A 24,929-nucleotide genomic window follows, 5' to 3' on the forward strand; every position below is an offset into this window, starting at 1 on the left:
CGTGCTTTGCCTGGCACAGTGACCCAACCCTGCCACAGCCGGGGCCACGGCAGGGTGGAACCTGCAGTGCTGAGCAGGCTGAACTCAGGATGGCTGCGCTCCAGCTCGGTGTTCCTCCACAGATGGGCCTGGACCAGCAAGAAGGCACTGCGAGGGAGAAACAGTGATTCCCACCCTGTTGGCAGAACTAGGAGAAACTTCACCCAAAGTCACCTGTGGGGTGAGCTCCTTGGAGAGAGGCCGCTATACCTCAGGGCTGCAGTCCAGCCAGAACGTTTCTAATCCGCTGAAAGGCCAAATAACATTAAGCTGCTCCTAGTGATCGAGCAACTCCGAAGGTTATATAATATTTTTCTACACACAAAAGTAATTTAAGATAATAAAGCCAAGTAGTATGTGCTTCCCTCCCCAGCAGGAAGGTGAGCAGGCAACTCCTAAAACTGCAGCTTCATCCCTGGGATTGTTTTTCCAGCATCTTGTGTTTCAATATACACAATCGCTCGGCTGAACAGAAACCATTGTAAATCAGGAACGCCGTGCGGAGAGATGCGACGTGGTCATATCCTGCAACCTTTGAAATCGTGGCCTTTGAGCGCAAGATGGCCATGGAGCCTGGCTCCGACACGAAGGGCCGTTTGTGGGGCCAGAAAACTGAGACTGCCCCTTAAAATAAGGAGTTTAAAAGACGGACTGTCAGCTTGGCACACTGCTGACTGCACAAACTAAAGTGTTGCTGTTATGGAGTAAGGACCCAGTTAGTCTACAATTGGTTTTAAAAGCTTGTTGATACTGAGAAAACGCTGAGCAAAACATGAAAACCTCCATAAACCAAAAGTGGCACTCCTGTGTTTTTTGCAGAGAGCCATTCCCCCTTCAGCCCAAGTTTAAAACACCTCGCCTCAGCCGGGAACTTGTTGCAGATCCATCCTGCGCGAGAACTAAACTGATTAATTATTTTTTCCTCCCCTCAATAATTAATTACAGAGATGCTTTTCGCCCACCCGCTCTCCCCTGCGGTACCACAGCCCACAAGGCAAGAAGGGACATTTTGAGTCAACGGAGCGAAAGAACATGGAGGCAGAAGCCGCCCTGCTGCCGGGCCGGGCCATGGGCGCTGCCGGTCGCCCCGCCGAGGCCTCCCGGCCTCCGGCCTTGGCGGGGCGGCGGGCAGCGCCAAGTAAATAAATCAAAATCCCCCGAGGATTGGGGCCGCCGAAAGTTGTGCCGCCCCCGCGGGTCTGGGCGACATTTTGAGGCGCTGAGGGGAGCGGCTGAGGCTGCCCTCCCTCCCCCCGCGGGCAGCCCCCGCTGCCATCTTGGAGCCGGGAGGGAGCAGCGGGGAGGTGGCGCCGGGACCCCCGGGCCGCGGGGACCCCGGGCTCCTCCTCACCTTGATGTGGAAGCGGATGAGGGCCAGGCGGATGCAGTGCGCCATGCAGACGGGCGGCAGGAACCAGACCTTGGGCGGCGGGGTGCCCTTGTTCTGGACGTGGCTGACGATCTGCTGCGCCGTCTGGCGCTCGTTGCCCTGGCGCTTCACCCACTCGTGCAGCCGGGCCTTCTCCAGGGCACCGTTGAAGAAGACGAAGAGCTCGATGTTCCCGTTGAAGCAGGCCTTGGCCAGGGCCGCCAGGTAGCCCAGCATGTGGTTCCACTGCCCGCCGCTCACCCAGTCCGTGTAGAAGCCGCCGTAAAGCCGGTGCAGGCAGTTGTCGGCGTCGATGAGGAGGCGCAGGGGGGTCTGGGGGGGCCGCTGGCGACCCCCACCCACGAGGCTGCCCCGCGCCAGCTTCTGCAGCTCGACGGGCACCACGGCGCTGGGGCAGTGCTTCTCGATGTAGTCCTGGAATCCCTGCACTCCCATGGTGAGGACCGGGCGGCGGCGGCGGGCGGGCGAGCGGGGGCCCAGCGGCGGCGGCAGCAGCGGGGTCTGGGCTCGGGCCGGGCGGCGCGGCGGCGGCGGGCGGGCGGTGGGAGCGGTGGAGCCGGGTGGGAGCGCTGGCTGCCGTCGGTGGCCGATCAGGGGGGAGTTGTATGAATTAGTGGGGGGCTCATGGCTGCCGCGGCCGCCATGTGCTGCGCTCACAGAGCCATGGCTCGGGGATCCGGGCGGCTGCGGCTCCGACTGCCGGGGGGCGGGGGAGCGGCCGGGCGCGCAGGAAGCCAACCCGCCGCCGCCGCCGCCTGCGGCAGCGAGAGCGGAACGGGCGGGACTTGGCGGCGGCGCCGCTGCCACTCACACACCGCGCGGGGCCGCGGCGGGAGCGCGGGGGAAGCGGAGCGGCCTCGGCGCCGCCCGTGCCCGCAGCCCGGAGCCCCTCACGGCTCCCTGCCGTGCCCTGCCTTGCGGCTCTGGCCCGGCCCGGCCCGCCCGCCGCGGCCGTTGCATAACCCGGGCATGCGCGGCAGCGCGGCGGAAGCGAGTGGCGGGGAAGGGGAGGGGGCTGGGGGTGGGGAGCGGCGGCGGGAGCCGGGGCAGGGTCTCCCGGATCGGCCTGGTCTGGTCCTTGCCCTGCGCTGCCGGGCAGCGGCGCTCCGTCAGCCCCGTGGCAGGCCCCGCTCAGGGGAGCTGCGCCCCGGGCACGTGTTGCTCGGGGGTGTTCGCCCGTGACAGGGAAGTGGCCCCGCAGCGGTTCCGTTCGGCAGGGGAGCCGCGGGGTTCCCGGCCTGGTGATGCGCCCGACCTGGCCATAGCGCCGCCGGTAAAAGTGACCGGCTGGCTTGGCCTCTCCCGGCTGAGCGTTTGCTTCCGCTGGTACATCTTCCATATGGTAGAATACCCTGAGCTGGAAGGGACCTACAAGGATCATCGAGTCCAGCTCCCGGCCCTGCACAGGACACCCCAACAATCCCACCCTGTGCTGAGAGTGTTGTCCAAATGCTCCTGGAGATCTGACAGCCTTGAGGACATGACCAAGCCCTGTTCAGTGCCCAGTACCCTCTGGGGGAAGAATCTTCCCCTGATATCCACCCTAACCCTCCCCATGCCCAGCTCCAGCCATTCCCTGGGTGCTGTCCTTGTCCCAGGGAGCAGAGATCGGAGCTGCAGCCCCCAGGGAGCTCTGACCTCAATCTTCCTTCTCCAGCTGAGCAAACCAAGTGCCCTCAGCTACTCCTTATAGGGCTCCTCCAGGGCCTTCACCATTCCCATAGCCCTTCTTTGGACATTCTAATAGCTTTAGATCTTTCTTGAATATTGTGGCACCTGAAACTACACACATGACTTGAGGCGAGTCTGACACCAGTGCAGAACAGGGATTCACAATCACCTTCCCCTAACTGAGTCTCCCTCAATGATTATGGCAGCCTTTTCACCTTAGACATGCTTGAAGTGGCAACTGCTTTCATCTTGAGACCTGCCATCCACCAGGCAGCCAAACTGTTGCCATAACTGGTAAATGAGCATAAGCATCAACTTTGTAGTATCAACTGCTGGAAGAAACCTGCTTTTCACTGCACAGGCAGTGAGGAATTACCTGTTTTCAGTTTTACCAGATTACATTATTTTTTAAAAGGCTGAAGTGCCCAAGCTTCAGAGGTTACCTGCAAGTTTATCGTTGCAATAATACCACAGCACCTAAGCAGTTCTCTGCTGTTCAGGTGTTGGAAAACTACAGGAATCATCAAGCTGCTGATGCTGTATGTTCACATTAATATTTTATTAATGAGGAAAAGCATATTGTTAATGAGATTTCAGTCAGGTTTGATTGGCACCCACAGTAGATATTCCCAGAAAGAAATAGCTGTTGCAGCAGGAGTGGGCCAGCTCACTCCCAGGCAGTGCGTGCCATGGGTCTGTGTCTGAGCCCAACTGGTGCAGCATTGGGACGATGGAAAAAAGAATACTGGAAAAGCTATGGAAATAATCAATGACAAGTGCATGTTTCTTCTTGGAAATCTGTTTTTGCAGTAATCTGAGAGTGCGGTTTCTTAAGGTCTCTTTCTGAACTACTTTTCTCTTAGAATTCTTAGATTACCATATAAGAATAGATATGCTATAATAACATAAAAATAATGAAACTATTTGGAGCACTTTGAGGAATACACACAACATGGTAGCAGGCCAATAGTGCTAATAGAAGAAACATGGATCAAGGAGAAAGAACTGCAGAATTTCAAATATCCTAAAAATCACCAAAATTTGGTGTACTGCCATACATGAGATGCTTAAAAAGCAGACTTTCAGAGAGCTGTACATGTATCCAATGTTCCAACAATGCAAAGCTTGATCTCAAGCAAGCCATTCTCTAAGTAGCCTTGTGAGCAGTAACTGAGTCAAGAATTCACTGATTGTTGTTAATTGTCTCACAGGGTCTTTAGGTTCAATAGTCTTAGGAATGGCAAATCATCTATAAATAAAAGATAACTTTGCTTGTGTTTTTTTCTGTTCTGTTATTTAGGAAGAAAACTAGTCCACAGCATGTGCCACTAGGAGCCTGGCTGTCAGCATCCTTGGGGTCAGGGAGGCACAGCAGAACTGAGCACTGCCGGCTCATGCCCAGCTGCAAACACAACCCTCCCTTCCCAAAGAGAAGAAGAGAGAGGGGAAAAGCATAAGGGGAAACAAGGTACTTCCAAAACTTATTTAAAACAAACCAAAAGTTTGGCCAGATGAGAAGACTATGGAAAGTAAGTTAAATTTGTGGGGAAAAAAATTACTCTGGAAAGATGGTAGATTAAGCTAGACTTAAAAAGCAATTAATCAAAGACATGAGGCAAACAAGGTGTTCTTTTCATCAGCCAGCAGCAGAAAGCCTGCAGGATTCATCAATCTTCTTCCTCAGCACCGAGACACAATGTGTTCCACAGTTCCCATATGTTGGTTATATAAAGGAAGGGTTAATAGTGGTTGATATTAAAGTCAGTGACTCATTATCCTACCTGAACAGAAGAGAATTAGGAGTGGCTCCCTCAAAGGAAGGAACTGAACAGTCATTAGGAAGAACTAACGAATAACCATGTCAGAACAAGAAAAGAGATGAATGTTATCAGTTTAGTCTTGGTTCCTCTGTTAACAGAAGCCAGTTCCACAGCAAAAGGAACGTGGTCGCAGACTGTGGAACCGACTAGCCACTGTGACCTGGAAGGTACATCTGTGTGGGAAGAATAGAAACATACATTATCTATGGGAAACACTTGTTTGATGTGATTTCCCTTAATATTTCTCCTCTTTTCTTAGCCTGATGCATCTTGCTGTGGAGCTACTGCCCCAGACCTTCCCTGTTCTTGCTGCTGTAGAAGAGCTCCCAGCCTTCACCTTGCTGCCAGGTCTGCAAGTGGCCATGGGCTCACCATGTGGGTAGGTGCTTTTCTGCACTGCTACTTCAGGGCTCATAGTTCTAGGCACGCCTGTCACTTAGTCAAAAAAACTTGCAAAAATAAAAGAAATTGAAGAAAAATTGTTGAGGTTTAAAAAAGTATTTGGGATAAAATTTGTCATTTGTTGCAATCTTGCTCTGAGTTTGTATCATCGTACTTGCTACCATGTGCGACATGCCTTTCTTGTCTCTTATGTGGCTGCCATTAAAATATACACTATCACACAACATTTAGAGAAGGAGGTTTTCCATGTTCAGTTATCTCCACAAAATGTCAGCAAACACCATCTTGCTTAAGCATACAACTTTTTTCAAATATCCATGATGCTTCGGATGGACCATTTTCCTCTTAGAACGAAGATGTGCATCTAGAAGGCACCTCACTGAGTTATTATGGGTCTCTCCATCAGCATGAGCTCTCTAGGCACCACCAATCTTGTTGCATCTGGTGTTGCTTAGGGTGATAGCAAGTAAGAAGCAGGAAGAGCCTTTGCTGGGGTTTCACGTAGATCTTTATTTCAGCCACGCGTGTGTATCGTCCATGGTTCAGGGAACAAAGGCCAGGTACTTTGTAAGGATCTAAGTTAAATACATGGGATGAACAGGGCGAGGAGAACATCAGAGACCAATTACCAGGGACAAGGGGGTGTCACAAGGGAGGGGTTAGGGCATGGGGGCCAATAGAGAAACAGGGTGGGAGTGACCAAAAGGCTGATAGACAGGGAGAAGGCACAGGGTCCTAATTGGGAATGCCTTCGGTCTCCACACAATCCAAAGAAGAGATGATTCAAAAGGTAGCATACTTAACTAGAGCCACTGCTATGCTCAAACTCAAAATTTCTGATTGTCCATAGAGGCCAACCCTGGAGGAGTTTGGCCCTGGGCATATATGGGGTTAATGATGGTGTTGCTCCAGGAAACCTTTAGGGAAAGAAAATGACTAGCAGTGAGTCCTCCGAGCACCTGGGAGAAGCAGGCTGGAGGAGGAGGAGGCAATGACGCTGCCTGAAAGAATTCCTCCTTTCAGAGAACAAGCAGCGCTTTCACAGCAGTGGATGCTCAGCTACAGCACACACTACACAGATTACATCAGGGCCATTCGCTGTCTTTGATTAGTTTTAAGAAACAAAAGCATGAAAATTTTAAGTTCTAAACTTGAATTTTCAAGAGAAAAAGCATAAATAATAAGGGCATTATGGAACAGGCTCCAGGAGCTGGCAGGGAGCAGTAGTGCTGCTTCTTCAAATACCTGGAACAGTAGTGTGCTGTTCCTGTGGCAGTTGTGTGAGACGTAGAAAAAGCCTGTATTTAAAGCCTATTCTACTGCAACTTTTGCAGGACCATCAATAATATTACAAAAATATACTAATAGAATGCTACAGCTTGATATTATAACAGATAAGATGCACTTACCAGTGGTATTGCAAGAGCTAAAATGCATCTACAGTGGCCATTTCAGAAGAGCAGCTATTTACACTTCAGCACTTTAAAAACTTGTCATTTTTGCTGGTATTTATGCAATTAACACAAGTATCTGAGCCATGGAAGTAACACATTTATCTACCTAAATGTGGGGTAGGGCTGCCAGGTTTGGGAGCACCATCCAAGCCAGATCTCCACTTTCAGTCTGCTGCAGCAACTGAATTCTTCGTCTTGGCCAAACGCACAGTAGCATGGTCTGCCTGTGCACCACCTGCAGAGGTGGATCACTCAATTATTTGTCTTACCATGGTCTGCCCATATTTCATCCCTACACCTCTTGCTGCAGAGTCTACAATGGAAGTATAAAAAAAATTAAATTGATTTGAATTGCAAAGTACAAAATTCTGGGGCTGCGCCTGCTTGAGTCAGCACACAGGATGAAATGAGGTCCATAAATCCAGACTTTCCAAAGTTATGGCCTGTACACAAGGGATACTTTGTGCTGTTGCCTTTCCTGTCGCATAATGGCTTTCCCATGTCCCAGAGGCACGGCCACCACTCCTGGGACAGGGTGCTCCTTGAGCTGGAGAAGCAGACAATCCTCCTGTTGTCCAGCACTGGCCCACGAGCCACCAATTAGACTGCTCTGAATGACAGCATTCTGTTTAAAGGGTCGCTAATTGTATTTTAATGATGATTTAAATGCTGCTGCTGATCATTTCAGAGACATCCAGATCACTAATTACTCATAATCTGTGTTGAGCTATAAGCAGGCACAGGCACAACACTGTAGAAGCATCAAGTAATGTTATTAATGTTCTCAAAGGCCTTCATTGCCCTCCTACATGTCAAAAGCATCATCTCCTGTTCCCAGGCACAAGCCCAGCCCCGACTTTCACATCTGGGATCCAGCAGCCCAGATGCAGCACAGGTTCTTGCAGCATTCTAGGAGTAAGGAAAGAGAAGCAGTTAAACAAAATTACTTACATTCATTAAACAAAGTTCTACCAATATTAATAAAAATTAACTAAAATTCCTACAACAACGTCACTTCAGAACATTGAACATTTTACCTTTAAGATAAAATACGAGCTCAATTGAACTGCATCCCTGAACACAGCGTGGTCAGGATGTTTGAATAAACTCACCAGAAATGCAGATCGTAACAAGCTGCCTGCACAGCCAGGAAGGACATCAACCTGCTGGAGCAAGTCCAGAAGAGGCTGCCTAGATGATCAGAAGGATGGAGCACCTCTGCTGCAAGGGAAGGCTGAGAGCATTGGAGTTGTTCAGCCTGGGGAAGAGAAGCTTCAGGGTGACCCAATTGCAGCCTTGCAGTACCTGAAGGGAGCTTACAAGAAAAATAGAAGGAGGCTATTTACAAAGACCTGGAGTGACAGAACAAGGGAGAATGGCTTCAGACTGACAGAGGACAGGTTTCCGTTGGATATTAGAAAGACATTCTTGGCTGTTAGGGTGGTGAGGGCCTGGCACAGGCTGCTCACAGAAGCTGTGTCTGCTCCATCCCTGGCAGTGTTGGACAGAGCTTGCAGCATCCTGGGATTGTGGAAGATGTCCCTGCCCTTGGCAGAGGTGGCACTGGATGATCTTTGAGATTGCTTCCAAGCCATTCAGCTCTGGGGTTCTCTGATTCTTTCCTTGCTGTTGCAGCAGGAGCAGTGGTGTGGTGGGAACATGGCTGGCCTGCAGAGCTCCCACAGCCACAGTTGTGCAGTGAGTCCAAGGGAGTTCAGTTTCCAAGGCTGGCAAATCAATACCTGCCATAAGCATCAAATTTCTTCCCAAATGTTTACTTGTATTCTTTACAAGATGCTCATAGTGTGTGGAGGAATCCATTCTCCAGAAAAAATATTTAGAGTGCAAGTCACAGTTTTCCCCTTCAGAAATTCAGCCAAAACACACCAAGTCTGCTATCCACTGACAGTGTAGTGCTGGTCAAGATGTTTATACATAAAACACTCTGTCAGTGAGAGTAAAGCACATATCTTGCATGTGTAATTGATATGTACAAATGGGGAAGCTGGCTGAGCCCTGCTCTAAAATACGTGCTTTTATGAGAATGTAGGTTAGCTGTAGTACAGTGGATTTTACATGCCAAATCTAAGCAGTCAGAATTCTGAAGAGACTTTTAATGATGCAGGAAAAAAAGGGAGGCTTGTTTTCTCATTGGTAAATGAACTGCTTGGAAATAAATCTTAATGCTGTTTTTTTTTTCTGGTGAAGATTTATATGAGATTAATCCCTTTATAGTCCTACAGTATATTAGTTTCACTAATCTATCCTTAGTTTGATGCGAGCTTGCTGACCTAGGACAAGAGTGAGGAGTTTGCTCCGCACTGCAACCAGGCACACAGTGAAGAGAATGGGATCCTCAGTGCACACCTTTCCCCAGCAATGTTGTACCTGGAGCTACAGGGGCACCTCTGCCTGTGCAAGACCCTGAAACAGCTTTAAATGAGCTATTTGCTAGTGCAGCTCAAGTAGCTGGTACAGAACAATGAGACTGGCATGTGGGAAAAATTTTACATACAATATTTTTGCAGCCATCTGACCTAAGAGTTTTACTTTTGTCTTGGTTTGAAAGACAGGTGTCTGCTAAAGAAGGCAGGAGCCTCTCTTGAAATGGAAAATGTAAACTCCCTCCCACCAATTATAATTTTGAAAGTAAGGAGCCCTCAGGCAAAGATATGGGAATAGGAATAACAGTTCTTTACTAGGAAAATTAAAATACAGTGATACAGGAAAACAAAACACTGGCAGAGTCAGAATAAAATCTGACACCCTGTCAATCAGGTTGTTGGTAGAAGTTCCATTAAATGGTGGCTGCAGTCCTCCTGGAGTCACAGATGTGGTTCTGTTGAAGCACTGGTCCTGTAGATGGGTGCAGTTTTTCCTCCAAAATCCGGTGGAAAAAGGCTCTTCTGATGTTCCAAATCTCAGATTTTATCTAGGAAATTCTTGGCTCTTCCCCCTGGGTGGAGCATCTCACAATGGGATAATGTGATTTTATCAGTCATGCAATGGGACTCAATGGCCCATTAACAGAAGATACCTCCCTGGAGGAAGGATGGGCTGGGGAAAAGATAAAGAACACCGTCCCACCTTGTTTTAACAGATGGTGATAGAATACATACTTTTGGTTACATCCTGCATTGCACCCAAGACAACTTTATACATAAATGGTCTGTCTTGCTTGTCTGAGGAAGGCTTTAAGTGTGTTTTTTGTATGTCTCTCCATTTTCTGAGGACTGTGCTAGCCGTGGCAGTTTGGAAATGAAAAGTCGTGAAAAATTCTTGCACTTTGTTACCAAGTGCTGTTTTTTTTCCTTTTACATCGTTGATGATATTTGAAACTGAGTAGATATGAGGGCAAATAATTCCCCCCCACTTTTCGGTTTCAGCAAACACCTGCCTCAGCTGCCAGCCTGTTCCTACAAACCCCACACCTTGCACAGAGCAGCCAAGCTGAGGTGATGCCAGGAAAGTGAAAATCTTGTTAGAGGTAACTTTTAAACTTGTGTATTCCCAGCTTTTGTAATTACAGGTTAGTCATTTGGTTTTCATTCTTTTCAGCAAGGTCTGAGATGTTTGTGTCAGGTTTTCCGCCTGATCTACACAGGTTACTTCCTTATCTTCATTATTCTTTCAAAGATACATCACTTGAACTTTATCCTGTGGCTTTCTTGCCTAACATCAGTCAGAAAAATGTTTAGAAATTAAAGAATTAAATATTTTTGGATAATAGATGATAATAGATAATAGATAATTAATAGATAATAGATAATTTTGTTTGCAAGAAAAGAGTCAAACTCCATGAGCTTGTCACTCGATGACAGAAATCCTGATTCCTGAAAATTGTGCATATGTGCAGCCTGGCCTGCTCTCAATGTCTTGACTGCCATGAAACTAGAAACATTAATTAGCTGTAAAAAGACGTAATCTATTTCTGAAAAAGGAAAAGAAAACAACCACACAAACAACAAGAAAAAAGGCAAATACTACACAGCTCTCATTTATTAGGGAGTTCTTATTTTCCAGAAGACGTCAGTTTAATTCTCCAGTTACTCTAACTGTACCCAGCAACTTTTGATCTCCCCCTACATAATACAGCACAAGAGAGTGTCTCTTTAAATTCATTTATAAAATAATTCAGGACTGTAGGTGTCTTTGATCTGTTCCTCTCTGCTAAAGTACAGAAGAGAAGAACATGTCGCTTAGCAACCCCGCTTAGCCAGCACTGGGGGAGGCAGGAAGGATGGATGGTCCGAAGCCATGAAAGGGGAGGATTAAGCCCCATCAGGAAACTAAATTTTGGGCAATCTTTTTCAAAACTGAAGCAAGCAAACATGGTTGTTTACAAAATCAGGTAATTGGGTAATTCACTTTTCCCTTTTTTTTTTTTTTTATATCCACTTATGGTCTATTAATAGGAATCTTTTAACCAAATGGGAAAATCTGGCATGGGTTGGACAGCGTAGGCTTCAACAGCTTCAGGGCTGAGTTGCAGGTGAAGGAAACTTGAAGTTTCATTTTAAACTAGGTTCAATAGATTTTAAATAGCTTGAGTGTTGTCAAGATTAATGGTAATTAATCTAATGCCTTAGTTTTAATCTTAACACTTCCAATAAATTTTGTCTGAGTCTCATCCTGTTGTACAAGTGGACAGCCTAAGTGTTCCCAGCCTGACTTTTTCAGGGTCACTTGCCTTGTTGTAAATAAACCCCAGAATTCTCTGAGTTACCAGGCTGTGATTCGCTGGTAACTAGGTAACATCTTAGAGCTGAAAAAATCCACCGATTAGGAAAGTAACTTTGCCCTGAAGCAGATGAGCAGCCCTCAAGCCCTCTGTCCTCCCTGCAGCTGCAGGATGGTGATGTCACAAGAGCCATGGCAGGAGTGGGCACCAGCTCAAACCCTCCTACCTGTGCGCTTGCTGACCAGTGCTGGTTGATTGATTTTTTTTCCCAAACATCAAATGCCACAGCAATGTATGGCTAAGTTATGGAAGAAAAAATGATGCTAAAAACCTGTGTCAGGAAAAATGGCAGAACTACCCACTTCAGCATCTCACACAGACAAAAAATAACTCAGAATGACATGCAGGTAAATTTTTACGCCTGGTCTTCTATTATTTAACATAAAGATTGTTCTAAATCTCTTTAATTTTTGCACCACTTTTATGTACTAATCACCTATAACTTATTAATGAACAGCTAAATTCTAATGGTTCAGATTTTTCCCAGAGCTCAGCGCAGGCAATCCAATATTCCAGCTCTGCAGTAAAGCTGCAGATTATTAGACTGAGTACCTACCTCTATCCAGAGGCAGAAAGCTTGTCTATATTGGCATCTGCTGCATATTCCAGCAATTTTAAACATACCTGAAAACAGACATTATTTGACTCTGAAGTAACATTGTTTTTATCTAGTGAGGAAAGTGGTAAGTGCCATTGTGGAGTTCATTCAGAGCTAAGGTTCTTAGAATAGTGTACTGAAGAACTTAATTCATAAGTTACAAGACAATTTTTATTACCCATATATAGAAAAGAGCTGTACAGTAGAATCATGTCTTCTATGGGAATTTTACTGGTTACTGTAGGGCTGCCTGGATTTTACCCAGGGTCTCTGAGTGTGCTTTTTGTACTGGCAATGCTCGTATAATGTGGTTCTTTGGAGAAATTTAATTAAAGAAAAATGTGTTAGGCACTTGGCATTAAGTGGTATAAGTTTGTTAACGTACAGTATGGAGAATGAAGCCCAAATTAGAAGCAAATAACACTAACTCGACTGTGAGCATTTCCATAAAAACTGCTTTAGTAAGGAGTTTCTATTTTTGTAGCACATATTTTCTCTCTACTTTCACTTTTATGATCCAAACAAATTTAGAGGCTTATTTGAAGTGTCATAAGCTGAAGCAAACCCTGTTGACTTGACTTTGTCTTTACTCTCAGTTACACTACAGTTAACAATTCTTTACTGTAACTCAATACTGAGAAAGTAGTTTTGCTGACTGTCTAAATTGAGTAGGAGGAGGAATCCAGCAACAGTAGAGCTCTTTTTTACTTGCACTTGTGTTTACAGTACCAGTTCATACACATAGTGGGTTTTAGTTTTAGGAAACAGAAAAATATGTCATATCCATAAGGCCAAGATGCTCTTTGTTGGAGATTCTTGTTACAAACACTTCCTGTGATTCCTCTAACAGATAGGGAACATCTCCAGCTGCTCAAGCAGACTTTGTGAGGTTGGTGGTCTTGAGGAATATGTTTTGGACTCCACTGGCTTCCAAACCTGTACAATTAACACAGCTTTCTGCTTATGGTGCTCAGGTTCCCAGATCAGGATGATGCATGGGAAAAGCATGCACACAAGGCATCGTTTGCCCAAACATGTCATAAGAAATGACTTCCAAAAGGCTTTTCTCAAGTTGGAGAATACAAACAGATGTGTGATATTTTTCCATTTCAGAGAAATCCTTAAAATATCACTATGATGCAGATTATCTTCATGACTCCTTCATCCCAGCATCCACAGAGGGACAGTTATCTAAATCTGCAGATGCATCATGTTGGAGAACTCTCAGTTTAGTGCAGCAGTTCTTGAAAATATATTGACCCAGCTGACAGTATTGGGGAAAAGAAGATTATCTCTGGCATGGGACTACACTGCAACAGCCCCTGTTCTCAGAGAAGAAGGTCTAATCTAAAATCTATCAGACTATTTCTTTGTCTTCTAATCTCCTTCTAAATGAAAATAGAATTATTAAGCTTTCTGTCATGATTTGTAGAGAAGTGTGAAGTTAAAAATAAAACTCAGCTCTTCCTCAGTGAATGGACAATGGCTGTCTTTTTAAACTAAAAGCCCAGTGGTCTCATTGCCTTCTACTAAACAGTCAGGCATCACAGAAGGGTTTTTTGGTGTTTGAGGCTCCGTTTCCCCAGAGATTAATAATTGCAGCAAGGAGAACTGCAGAGAGGTTGGACATCTTTACTTCCTGCAGTACTACCACCACATGTCTGACTCCAGCACCAGGCAGCTGGAATATAAATGGGCTGAAAAATTCATTGAAATGCTTTGATGTTGTATAGATGCAGAATTTGAAAGGATTATGATTGTCTGTTTTTGAAAGGAAGTTAATAAAAGACATTATAAGGCTATGAAAAACACTGTGTGATATAAAGGAAGATCAGGAAATTCTTGGTTTTTTCATAGTGTAGGGAATACAGGCATTCACAGAAAGAGATACAGTGTGCAAAAATATGCAAACAAACCAAAAGAAGCCATTCCCTGCTGGATTTCACTGTGTCCTGACTGTCCCGTTCAGCTGAGTGGAGACCATGGGCCAGCCTGCCCAAACCAGCCCTGCTCGCTCCTGTCTCTCACTGAAGTCACCATGAGTATCAACCTCATAGTGCTGCAGCTCTGAAAATTTGTGACTGGAAGCAAATGGTTTTGAAGGAGAGAAAAAACAGGTGCAGAGAGGTCCTTATCCTCAGAAAGCCTGCTGAACCACGCCTTTTTCCTTGGAAGAAGTCGTATTTACATGACAAATTTACATGTAGCGGTGACAGTGGCAGAATATTTCCAAGAAAATAGAATTATTAATGTTTTGGCAGGATGAGATTGGTTTTCTTCCCCAATTGCAAATGTTGCTCCATCTGCCACAAAGCCATTAATTCCAGCAGCCTGGCCTTCCCCATTAACGGGGCATCACAACACATCATGTTTGTGGCAGGGATACGAGGAGAGGAAGGTGGTACCAGTGTGTGACACACTGCAGTGGTGTGTTCTGTTGGTGAGGAGTTGGCTCTGAGAAAACAAGCCTGGAGAGGTCTGTCCTTCTTCCTCTTTTCTGGTGTGTGAACTATTAAGTTAGTTGGGTTTGACATCATCTATGTTAAGATTTCGATAACACCGCTGGCTTATATCTGAGTTATACCATAGAAATACTGGTTAGATGGGGCTAGATCAGCTCCTGCCTTCTGCTCAAAGCAGGATTGAACCAACACTGGATTAGGTCTGCTGTGATTTTACTTGTCCAAATGTTTGGTATCCCCTCTGGGTAACCTCTTCCCTCTGCAGTCCTCAACATTTTCAGAGTTTCATATCAAGCCTGTCTCTGCAAAACACTGTTTTTAGCAAAGCATCACATGTCCACGAAGATACCTTCCTGATTTCTGTTTTGAAATCTGACTTATTATGGAGGGCAAAAAGGTATGTGATTCCTTAAATCTATAGGAGACATCCTACATAAAAAAGCAATCCTAATTCTAAAATTACTATTTTAATGATGACTTGTAATCTATGCCATTTTCTCTACTTAATAATACCCAGCTTAGTGTTAGAGCTAAAAAAAAAGAATGAAATGAGAAAATTATTCCTTTGATACACATTAAGTTATTCAGTTTGTAAATTAGTGAATCATATCCTGTTATTAGCTATTACCATGTTATACTTCTTGATTTTGCTTATGAAGAATGCATATGAAAATGAGAGGGAAAATTACCTTTTGAAGTTCCTGCCACTTGGTATGTTGACATTTCTTTTAATTTGTGACTGTCCTCTTGAATGCAGTATTCCGCTGTCTGGTTTTATGAGCGATTCTTAATTTGTTCTCCCATTGATCAGACTTTATTTTTGAATGGGTAGCTCTCAAGATAATTAGCCTTTCAAGGAAACCATGTTCTCCTAAATAGTTATTAATGAGTATCTCTCCCATTCAGTATTCTTATCTCTTTTTCATTAGGGGACTTCCAAGGCCTGGTCAACCTATGCCTGGACTACTGAAGACAGCAGCAATCTCACTGCAGATTTCAGGGAGAGCAAGAGCAGACCCTGGGAGTGAAGAAACATAATTTGCATTCACTTTGGCAGATGGCTGTGTTTTAGGAGAACCTACAAACAGTTTTTGAGGCTCCAGGGTAGACTGAGAAGGGAGTAAAATAAGTGAAAGAAAACAAGGTATGTTTTTTCATCCTTCTTATGGTCCAGGTTTCCATCTTCAGAGGATCCCATGAGATGCAGCAGCGGTGCTAAGGAGCCTCAATTAGACTGCTCTGTTCCCAGTGCTGGAGATGAAAAGCTCCCTTTTATTTGAAGTCAATGTACATTACATAAACATAAACCCATTCAAACCAACAGTCATTCTCTATATGAAGTTATTTGGTATTTTTATCTGCACTTATGCACAGCCAGTTTCAGTGGGGTCTTATTCTGAACCTCAGGTTTCCATAATCAACAGAAAATAACAGTTGACTATTTTGTCTGCTCATCCTGATTCTGCAGTCCCTGAAGACCAACATTTTCCTTTGCAATAGACACTCCACATTTTTTTGGAAGAAAGAGCTCAAGAACTTAAATAGGAGGAAGGCTCAGAAACATTGACAACACCTTTCAGGAAGAAAATGAATATAAGATTAATGAAGCTGGTAAAAAAGAATTACAAATAAAACCCCAGGTGGTCCAACACAGGTTGTAAAAACCAGTATAAGTGGCTGACCAAATAATCATCGTGGAATCATAATTTAAAGGGAAGCTTCACTTTGGAGAAGAGGAATATTTATAGAGAGGCTAATTTTATCTTATTGAATACTATTAAAATACCTATTAAATGTTACAAGTTTTAATCCAAAATATTGCAGTGCAGCTCAGAGGAGAGCCAGCACAGGCTATGAACTCACTCACTCACTCAAGTGGTGATCTATGTCTCATACCATAAAAAAAACACTATTTCAAGAGCCCAGGCAAGCTGCATGGGTAGAGCTGTGTCCTTGCTGCAACTTATAGTTTTGCTAGTGACATCAGTGAAATGACATTTTCCTCTGGTTTTAGCCCATACAAGTTTAAATACTGGGCCAGGAAACCCACAGCAGTTTTACTGCCTGCAATACCAGTGATTTTAAACACATTTGCTTAGGAGGATTCCTAAATGGAATTTGAAGAGTGATTTGTTGTCGCGGCGGAGCGATGGTGGAGTGCCATGACCTTCCAGAGAAGTGTCTCGAGAGACGTGCTGGTGGCACAGGAAATGTTCTTGCTCCTGGGCAAAAGTGATTTTAGCTCCTTTAGGAATCGGTGACATTGAAGGAAGGGACGGGAGCCTCGTATGAGATTCCAAAGAGAAGCTTTATTGATCTCCTCTCCAAAGGGGTCCAGAGACGAGAAACTCCAAACAGGGTCGGGGGAGAGGGGTTTATATAGGGAAGCTCAGGGGAGGGGTAGAACACCAAACTAATTTGCAGAGGGTGCAGGGGAGGAACAAGGGGGGAAAAACCAGCAGGATACAAATAATTTGTTTAGAGCAGGGAAGCATTATGGGTCCTGTCAGCTCACCAGCCTCCACAATTTATTATTGGAAATTATTTTTGTTTGTTTATTCACCCAGATTTCCTAATTGTGCCATGTTATTTTGTATGGTAGCCTCGCTATACCAGGACAGAATTTGCACTTAAGACTTTGGGCATATGAGGTGAGTTGTTTCCCTTCCCCATTCCACTGGAAAATCAACAAAAGCAAGCCTTCAATAGCATGAATTCCTGCCTTAGCAGGCACCTAAATCCTGCAATGATAATTTATCTTTGAACTCGTTAGTAGCGGTGCATAATTAACAAGTAAGCTGCTGGAACATGCAGTTACTCTGTATTTACCTGGTATTTGCCGTGCAGTTGTGGTGTAATTACAGAGATTATACCTGCTCTCTCGAATAGCAGTACATGGTGTACCTCATTTTGTGCTATTTCACACCAGCAAAGCCGAGCCCGGTGCGACGGAGCCGAACAAATGTTTCATTCTGCAGTGGGTGCAAGGGAGCCACAGGTCGGGAGTGGGCAGGAGCCACAGTTCAGGGGCTGCCCGGGCTCACAGCCTACCCGCTGTGCTCACAGGGCTTGGATTTGGGACTGCCACCTTCTCAGAGGTGTAGTCAACTTCAGTATGCAGATTCAAAGGCAGGCAGGCAGAGTTCAGGGCTATTTAGTAAAGTAACTTTCCGATGTGTACTACTGTAGGTTTCTGTAATTACAGGAAATGCATGGAAAGAATCTGTCTTCTTACAAAGTTCTAATTTTTTAAAGTTTGTTTGATGCTAGCACATCCCCACTTCTTTGCCCTAGAACTCCATTGGCATCACAATACCAAATGTGGGAAAAAATACCATCACCGTTGGTGAAAAGTGCAAATAAATAATGCTGTGCCTCTGAGTTGATCACATTTTATGAGATTCAGCATAAACTATAAGTAAAATTAAATTTAACATTTCTATTATGTTTGAGATCCACATCTATCAGGAAGGGGAATACTGTACACATCACTTGGTTCACAAATTGCTGTGCTACTGCTCCAAAGCAGACTTTCCACTCATGCGTGCAGTATTGCCTTCTCCAAGGAGAATGCACAGGCCTTTCTAGAGCATCGATACAGCACCACACTAGTTAAGCAACTCAGCAGAAGAATCATGGATTTATTTGCTGTTGCCAGAGTGAAATTTCACTTCAGCAGACAATAAAACTGTCCAAGAGTTCCCTGTTCTGCTCCAGGTGGAAGGAAAAGTAGGAAGCTTTTCTAAGTGTAAATTATTGTTGTTCAGCTTAATAATAATTTTCCTGTCTTGAGGGATGTGATTTCTGAGTACAGAGTTAACAGCATCTCACACTGAAGGGCCAGCAGTGTGACATGACAGGGCATGAGCTGTGCTGTATTGATTTCCAGCGCTGTGTTGGCAGTGTACAACTGAATGACCAAAATGAGATGCAAACCACCACGATACAATTATCTCATTTGAATATCTCACAGTGATTTCACTCTGTGCCACAGCCAGGACTCTCATGGTTTGTGTGGGTTTCGCTGACTTTGGCAAGGTGGGGCTCCCCCATCCCCATGGCTGGGCTGCATCTGGCACCCAGCTTGCTGGACAAACTGATTGTTTGAACCTTGAGTTCAGGGAACTTTGATGTTTAACATCAATGACTTATTTCTGCACAAACATTATCTGAGGAGTTGTTCCTGAGCAGTGAGAGTTAACATTTCAATCCATCTCAGATGGTGGTGGTTAACAACTTGAACACAGTGCACTAAGTCTTTTCTGCACTGACAGATTTAAATATAATTTCAGAAGAAGTTAAAGAGGAAATATAAAATAAAACTTCTGTTCCAAAATTCATATCTGAAAAAAGGGTAATTGGTTTCTCACTAGCAGTATTTGTGTGGATTTTTTTTTGTTATTTTTTATTGTTTTTGAAGGTCTCCCTGTTTTCATATGGACAGTAAGGAACAATGGAAGAGATGTCCATCCATGCCCGATTTACAATCACAAACATCATAATCCATGAATTCCATGGATTTTTTCATTTCCATTTTCCCTACTTCACATCACAGAGTGCTGGGGTGGCAGCTGCAGCAGCTGTTTACTGTAGCTGGAATATCAGCAAAGCATTTCCCTGGCACATCAACCAGAGCCAAGCCTATATTTTACAGGTGCCTTCAAAGCAAACATTTCAGGCCACCTGCATGATTTGGATTTGAAATTCTAAAGCTCCTTAGCCCTGGCATACCGTGGCACTCAGGGTTTGACTTTTACCTCCTTTTCCATATTGTTAGAGTCACTCCAATGCTGTTCTGTGTAAGAGGACACCAGGTACTCAACCCAGATCCCATTGAAAAGTGCAATGATTCCTTTGAACTTTTCTCTTAATAGACAGTGTTTTATAGTCTGAGAAGGGCAGCTTCCTCCATCTGAGAAATGGAGAAATAAGAGTTTTGCATGGCCCTGGTGAGACTCTTCAGCTGGGGTTCCAATACAGCGTTACAATAACCAGGAGAATCCTGCCATTATTTCTAGGAATGAAGTACTTTTTAAATGATGAAATTATTAATAATTTCAGTTGTTCTCAGGGAGAATACTCAAGACTGGCTCTTTTGATATTTTGTTTACAGTAATATAGACATGATGCAACTTCATATAAACAATGAATGGGCTTGGGACAAATGTTTGAAGACTTCTTGCAACAAATTGCTTGCGAATGATCTACAGCAAGAGTTACTTCCAGAATAGTTACTGCACATGTGTTTGGAAAGAAGATATTCAAGCAAATCAATCTGCTTGTAGACAAATTATGAAAAAAGGAAAAATTCCTCTAAAAAAATATGAAACTGCAGATTATTCACTCAGCTCAGTTGGCAACAACCAATTTTTGTGGTAGTAGGAGCTCATGGAGTAGGAGGTAACTGCGTGAAGAATGATTGGTTTGGTAACTTATATTGCAATTCTGGAAGGGCTTCAATTTCTAATTTAAAAGCCACCTTCCTCCTTTTATCCAGTAAAGAAAACAAAATGATAGTTGATTTCTGTGAGCTATTTGGGCAGATAGGATCTATTTTATGTCCTCTGGACACTGACAACACCTAGCCCATAAGTAAGAGCAGTTAGCAATTAGAAAAGATCTCTCTTGCCAGAAAAAAGCAAACAAAGCCTTCCTAAGGAAGGATATTGCCATCACAATCCTCTTTGCATCTTCCCAGGAAAGACATGTAGTGGGTCTGAACTTGGTGCATCTTTGAATTGTGGAGCCTTGTGTAAGCTGCACTTCCACAGTCCATCTTTCAGTACAAAACCAGATTTACTTCCCTTTTGGAAGAATATAAAGTACATTGGGGACAAACTCTGAACTAAGAGCACTTTTTGCCTCTCCTTCCCCACTCCTGGGATGAAGCCAGCCACCCTTTTGGTGAGAGGCTCTGGAATGCTGCAGTGGGATGCCAGCAGACTTGTCTTCTTCTCCAAACAAAGTGACTGTAGCATGCTCTGTTTATGCATATGGAGTGGTGGATGAGAGTTTAGCATTCAACTCATTTTAACTCCTTACACATGTATTCTTGATTGAGTGTGTAACTCCTAATTTATTTCTGAGCAGGCACATGCTCTCTTCCAAGGCATAGCAGATGCGAAGGAGTCCACTTCATCCCTATTGCTTTACTTCACAAAAACCTTAAAATGCTAAAGCCATAAATAGGCATTATAGCATAATCTTTGGCTGAATGATTTCCAATGTTACTGCAGATCTTAGTCATAGTGAAAGCTTTTACAAGCTACTTTGAGCAAAACAGTTTTCATTTAAAGTGGTGATGTGTTCCTTCCCACAAATGCTAATTGCCATGCTTCTATTGTAAACTCTGGGCTTAGTTATACTGAGCTTGAGTTACCTTGTTATAACTTAACACTAACCAGTGACCAGAGATTAATTTTACCCTTTCTGTGGTTTTAGAGAGAAAGATATTGGGACTGAGACACTTTCATGTCACCAAAGTCAACAGTGGGAAGAAGGTGCATTTCTGCAAGAATGTTCTAGGCAATCTCCCCAGCAACAGAAGGACATGCTGCAGAAGGTGATGTTCAGGAGCCATTTCACCAGCCCACGAGGATACAGGATGAGGATGTCTGCATGCAGCTGAGTTGTGCCAAAACCACCTTGACTTCCTGTCTCTTGTACCTTTCTTTCCATGTGCTGTGCAGGCACGAAGGAACAGGTCATCCTTGTGCAGAACATCCCCAGTGCTAAATCATGATCCTCATCTCCTTTCCCAGCTTCAGCCAGAGGTTATTTTTCACCACCAACCTAAAAGGGCTCAGAAGAAAACTCTGTCTTTGGTTTAAATAATTAACTTTGACCTGAATATTCTGAGAGGCCCCACTAGCCTCAGCCTTCACAGTAGTTTCTAAAATAAAGTAAAAGCAATAGAATAAGATGAAACAACAACAAATTAAATTAAATAAAATAAATTAGTCTAAGTCATCATCAGTTTTACAACTGAGCTCTTCTGCCACACTCACAGCTCCCACTTGGGATCAGACCTGCTGCTTCTCCATCCTGGTTAGTTTGCGCCCAAGGCAATGCCAAGACAGCAGTTTATTTCAGCTGAGAATTTGATACCAGGCTATTTTGGGACTGAGTGAAACTTGTCCTCCATAATTACTTTACAATCAGGGAAGAGCTCTTTCTAGAGCAGCCTGATGTGATACAAAACATGCCTTAAATATTCTGTGTTTCTACTGTGTAACAGCAAGAAAGGACAGTGGCCTGGAGAGTGCAGGATGTTCACTTGAGAGGCCACAAAGGTGCTATGGCTGTGGCAGAACGGGCAGAAATAGACCATTTAACCAGCCCTGAGGCTGCTAACAGGGAACCAAGAAAATCCACAGGAGAGCTGGAAAGTTTATGATGTGTGATAACACATCCCTCTGTAGCACCACGTGGAATCTTATTACAAAAACGTAGGTACTTTAATAAATGAAACATCAACCTGTGATTTTATTTCTCTGTTGCGGAAAGAAGGCGAATATATAATTTCCTGGGCCCTCAGGGTGCACGCACTGCCCGCAGTGCAGGAGCTCGGGGCAGGAGCCCGGGCGGGACGGCAGCGGGACAGCGGCCACACCTGCGCTGGCGCTTCGTATGTGTCCCTTGATGTCACCTGCACTCAGTACTTGTCCCTTGGTGACACCTGACGCTGAGCACGTGTCCCAGCACCTCCCTCAGCCACAGGTTAGAAAATCACCATTTACACACCGTTCGCCACCGAGCCCTGGATGCGAGATGATTGCGCAGACTTGGGCTAGGGGACAGGACAGCGGGGTGACACATCCGAACCGACGCCAAACATCTGCCTGCAGGTGGGCAGGAGGTGTCGTGGGCACAAAGGGTCTCTGCTTACCTGCCCCAAGCTCCTGCTCATGACATGCACAGGGTCAGAGAAGTCATCGGGGGCGGTTCCTGATGTGTTTGTGCCCAGACACCCATCTGGCCAGTGACAACTGCTGGTGATGGTTGGGATGTGCCCCACATCCCCGCACGAAGCAAGACACCAGGACCAGCTCTCAGCACCCTTTGCCAAGGCCAAGGTCTGCAAGTGAAAAGTTGCCACCCAGCCCTGACCTTGCCTGTACTGTGAGGACACTGGGCAGCACCACCAGCCAGACCCCAGAAATTTAATGTCACTTAGCAAATCTCACTTGCATCTTATTTCTGGCCAATCTTCAGTGCTCAAAAGGATGGGAAAGAATAACAAACCAACATCCATAAGTTAGATGATCCACCAACAGGATTTTTTTTCTTACCCCCACAGATAGCCCTAGGAATCCAGCAGGGGAAAAACCAAAAATGCCTTCTATTTCCAACTACAGCAGTCCACCAGACCCCTCAGGACTTGCAACAAAAAGCCATTTTCTCCCTTCAGGGATTTCTACTCAGTTGCACAATACTTCCATGAGCTTTTCAAACCTCCTCAGCAATCACAAGGTGCTCCAGAATTTTTATCCTCCCATTACTATTAACTGTCTTCTAATTTCCAGCCTGCTATAACTCAAGACTAATTGATCCCCATTGAAAGGCAGGAGTTAAATTTTAACTCATGTAGTCCTTCCAGCCTGATTCTTATCCCTAAGGGTATTTATCAATAGTTGTCTTTTGTTGTGCTTTGTTTGGTGGGGCTGAATAAGAGAAACTAATATTTATGAAATGTCATGAAATCCTTCTTGTTCAAGAATGAGTGTGTCCATTCACCTAGGAGCACAGAATAGGTCTGCAGTTTGCTGAAACATAGGATTCTCAGCTACATGTAGAAGTTATTTTTGGCTTGGAATGAGGGTGATCAGGTACCAGGATACGAGTCCTGGTCACAAAGCCCCATGCTGGCAGGGGGACTCAGCAGCAAAGACTCACTGTCACCTCCCCCTGCAGAACTGCCTCTGCCACTTTCCTACAGTATTACTGCTTTAAAAAAAAAAACCTTCATCCCAGCAGATTTAGACTAGCAAACAAACAGCAGAGCCTTTGGGAGCACTTCTTTCAGTTCCAGTAAATTCTCTGTGGTGGTTGCTGGGTTGCTCTGTCCGTCCTGCACTCCATGCCCTGTTGCCTTCCTCACACCCTGCTCTGTTTGCCATCTTGAGCCCCTGCTGTCTCCCATGGAGGAATTACAGAGTCCCTCCTGCATGTTCTGAGCTCTGCTGGGCAGGACACAGCCCTACCCCACCCCTCCCTCTGCCCCTGTCCCAAATCTCACACACCTCCTGTACCAGGAAAATGCCAGCAGTGAACCTGTGCCATCTGGAGGGGCACAAGCTCCAGCTGGTGCCTTCAGACCATAAAAGCCCCCAGGCTGGGGCTAGAGCTAGAGAAGATCATCTCCCACTCATAGATTTGTTATATTTGGGCCTCCATTGTGTTTACTCCCCACAAATATTCTGTCAAATGAGATCAGTAAAAATATTTGCTAGGAAAGCAACCAAAGTAATTATTGCTGCATGTTTGCGAAGCAACAAAGAGTTGAAAGGGGCACACATCCCCCAGACACTGTGCTGTCCACAGCTAACAGCTCCACGTGGGACAGGAGTGGAAATTCCAGCTCCCTTTGCACCCCAAGAAGGTCCAATAGCACCTGCATCTCCTCCATCGCTGCGCCACTTCCTTGGAGGATGGTGAGGGGCTGCTGCCGTGGCACTGCCCTCCCAAGGCTGCATGCCAGAGTGAGCCTGTCCACCTGGGACACACCACAGCAGCTCTGACAGGGCTAAGAGGGTTTTTAGGGTCCCTGTCTGATTTTACTTTGCACATGAGCTGAGCAGTGACCAGGACACAAGTGGGGACACCAAATCTCCCAACCCCTTTCCCAACAGGCTGATGGCACCGCTGCCTCATACAGCCAGTGGGGTTCCTTCCACTGCTCACACAGAGCCTCTGCTCATATGAAGTTTTTATAAAAACTGAGCCTGTATGTCACTGTGTGGCCGACCTTCCCCTGGCCGAAGGGGACACTGTGCCCGCGCAGCTGCAGCTGGTGCCACTCGGGGCTGTGCTTCTCCATCCGCCCACCCTCCCGTTGTAGGGCAGGAGCGAGGAGCTCTGCTGAGATCCTCCCTCCCCCAGGCATTTTGCCACCTTTTTTTTTTTCTTTTAATTTTTTTTTTTTTTTTTTTTTTTTTTTTACCCTGCAATGCATAAACTCAAAAACTAGACAGTGACCTGATTCCTGCCCCAAGTACGGCACTGATAATGAATGCAGCACAGCTGCAACACACTGGCTCTCAGCCTCATCTTAGCAACTCAAAAGACATTTTCCAGGGACCTTTTCAATTTTGCAAGGAGGTTGCTGAACAATTAAAAAATGAGTGAACTTT

General features: G+C 45.2%; 1 protein-coding gene and 1 long non-coding RNA gene across 5 annotated transcripts in view; one reads left to right on the forward strand and one right to left on the reverse strand.

Moving 5' to 3' along the window:
• Window positions 1-2,364, reverse strand: part of FAM120A (family with sequence similarity 120A) — a 48,871-nt gene extending 46,507 nt beyond the window's left edge. For 2 of the 4 annotated variants that reach the window (XM_056501944.1, XM_056501942.1), the window contains exon 1: window positions 1,391-2,364. In XM_056501944.1, coding sequence (XP_056357919.1) covers window positions 1,391-1,864 — 474 coding nt within the window. In that variant the 5' untranslated portion in view covers window positions 1,865-2,364. The remainder of the gene's footprint in view (window positions 1-1,390) is intronic. The other 2 variants (XM_056501943.1, XM_056501939.1) reach the window with 1 other exon arrangement.
• On the forward strand, window positions 1,778-22,058 carry LOC130258511 (uncharacterized). Its single transcript, XR_008841513.1, has 9 exons — window positions 1,778-1,865; window positions 4,401-4,568; window positions 5,019-5,087; window positions 5,180-5,299; window positions 10,163-10,263; window positions 15,507-16,936; window positions 17,145-17,575; window positions 19,691-19,977; window positions 21,019-22,058. It is a non-coding gene; the product is annotated as an uncharacterized LOC130258511 (long non-coding RNA).
• The last annotated feature ends 2,871 nt before the right edge of the window (window positions 22,059-24,929 follow it).

The sequence above is a fragment of the Oenanthe melanoleuca genome, chromosome 12, assembly GCF_029582105.1.
Source record: "Oenanthe melanoleuca isolate GR-GAL-2019-014 chromosome 12, OMel1.0, whole genome shotgun sequence".
NCBI lineage: Eukaryota > Metazoa > Chordata > Aves > Passeriformes > Muscicapidae > Oenanthe > Oenanthe melanoleuca.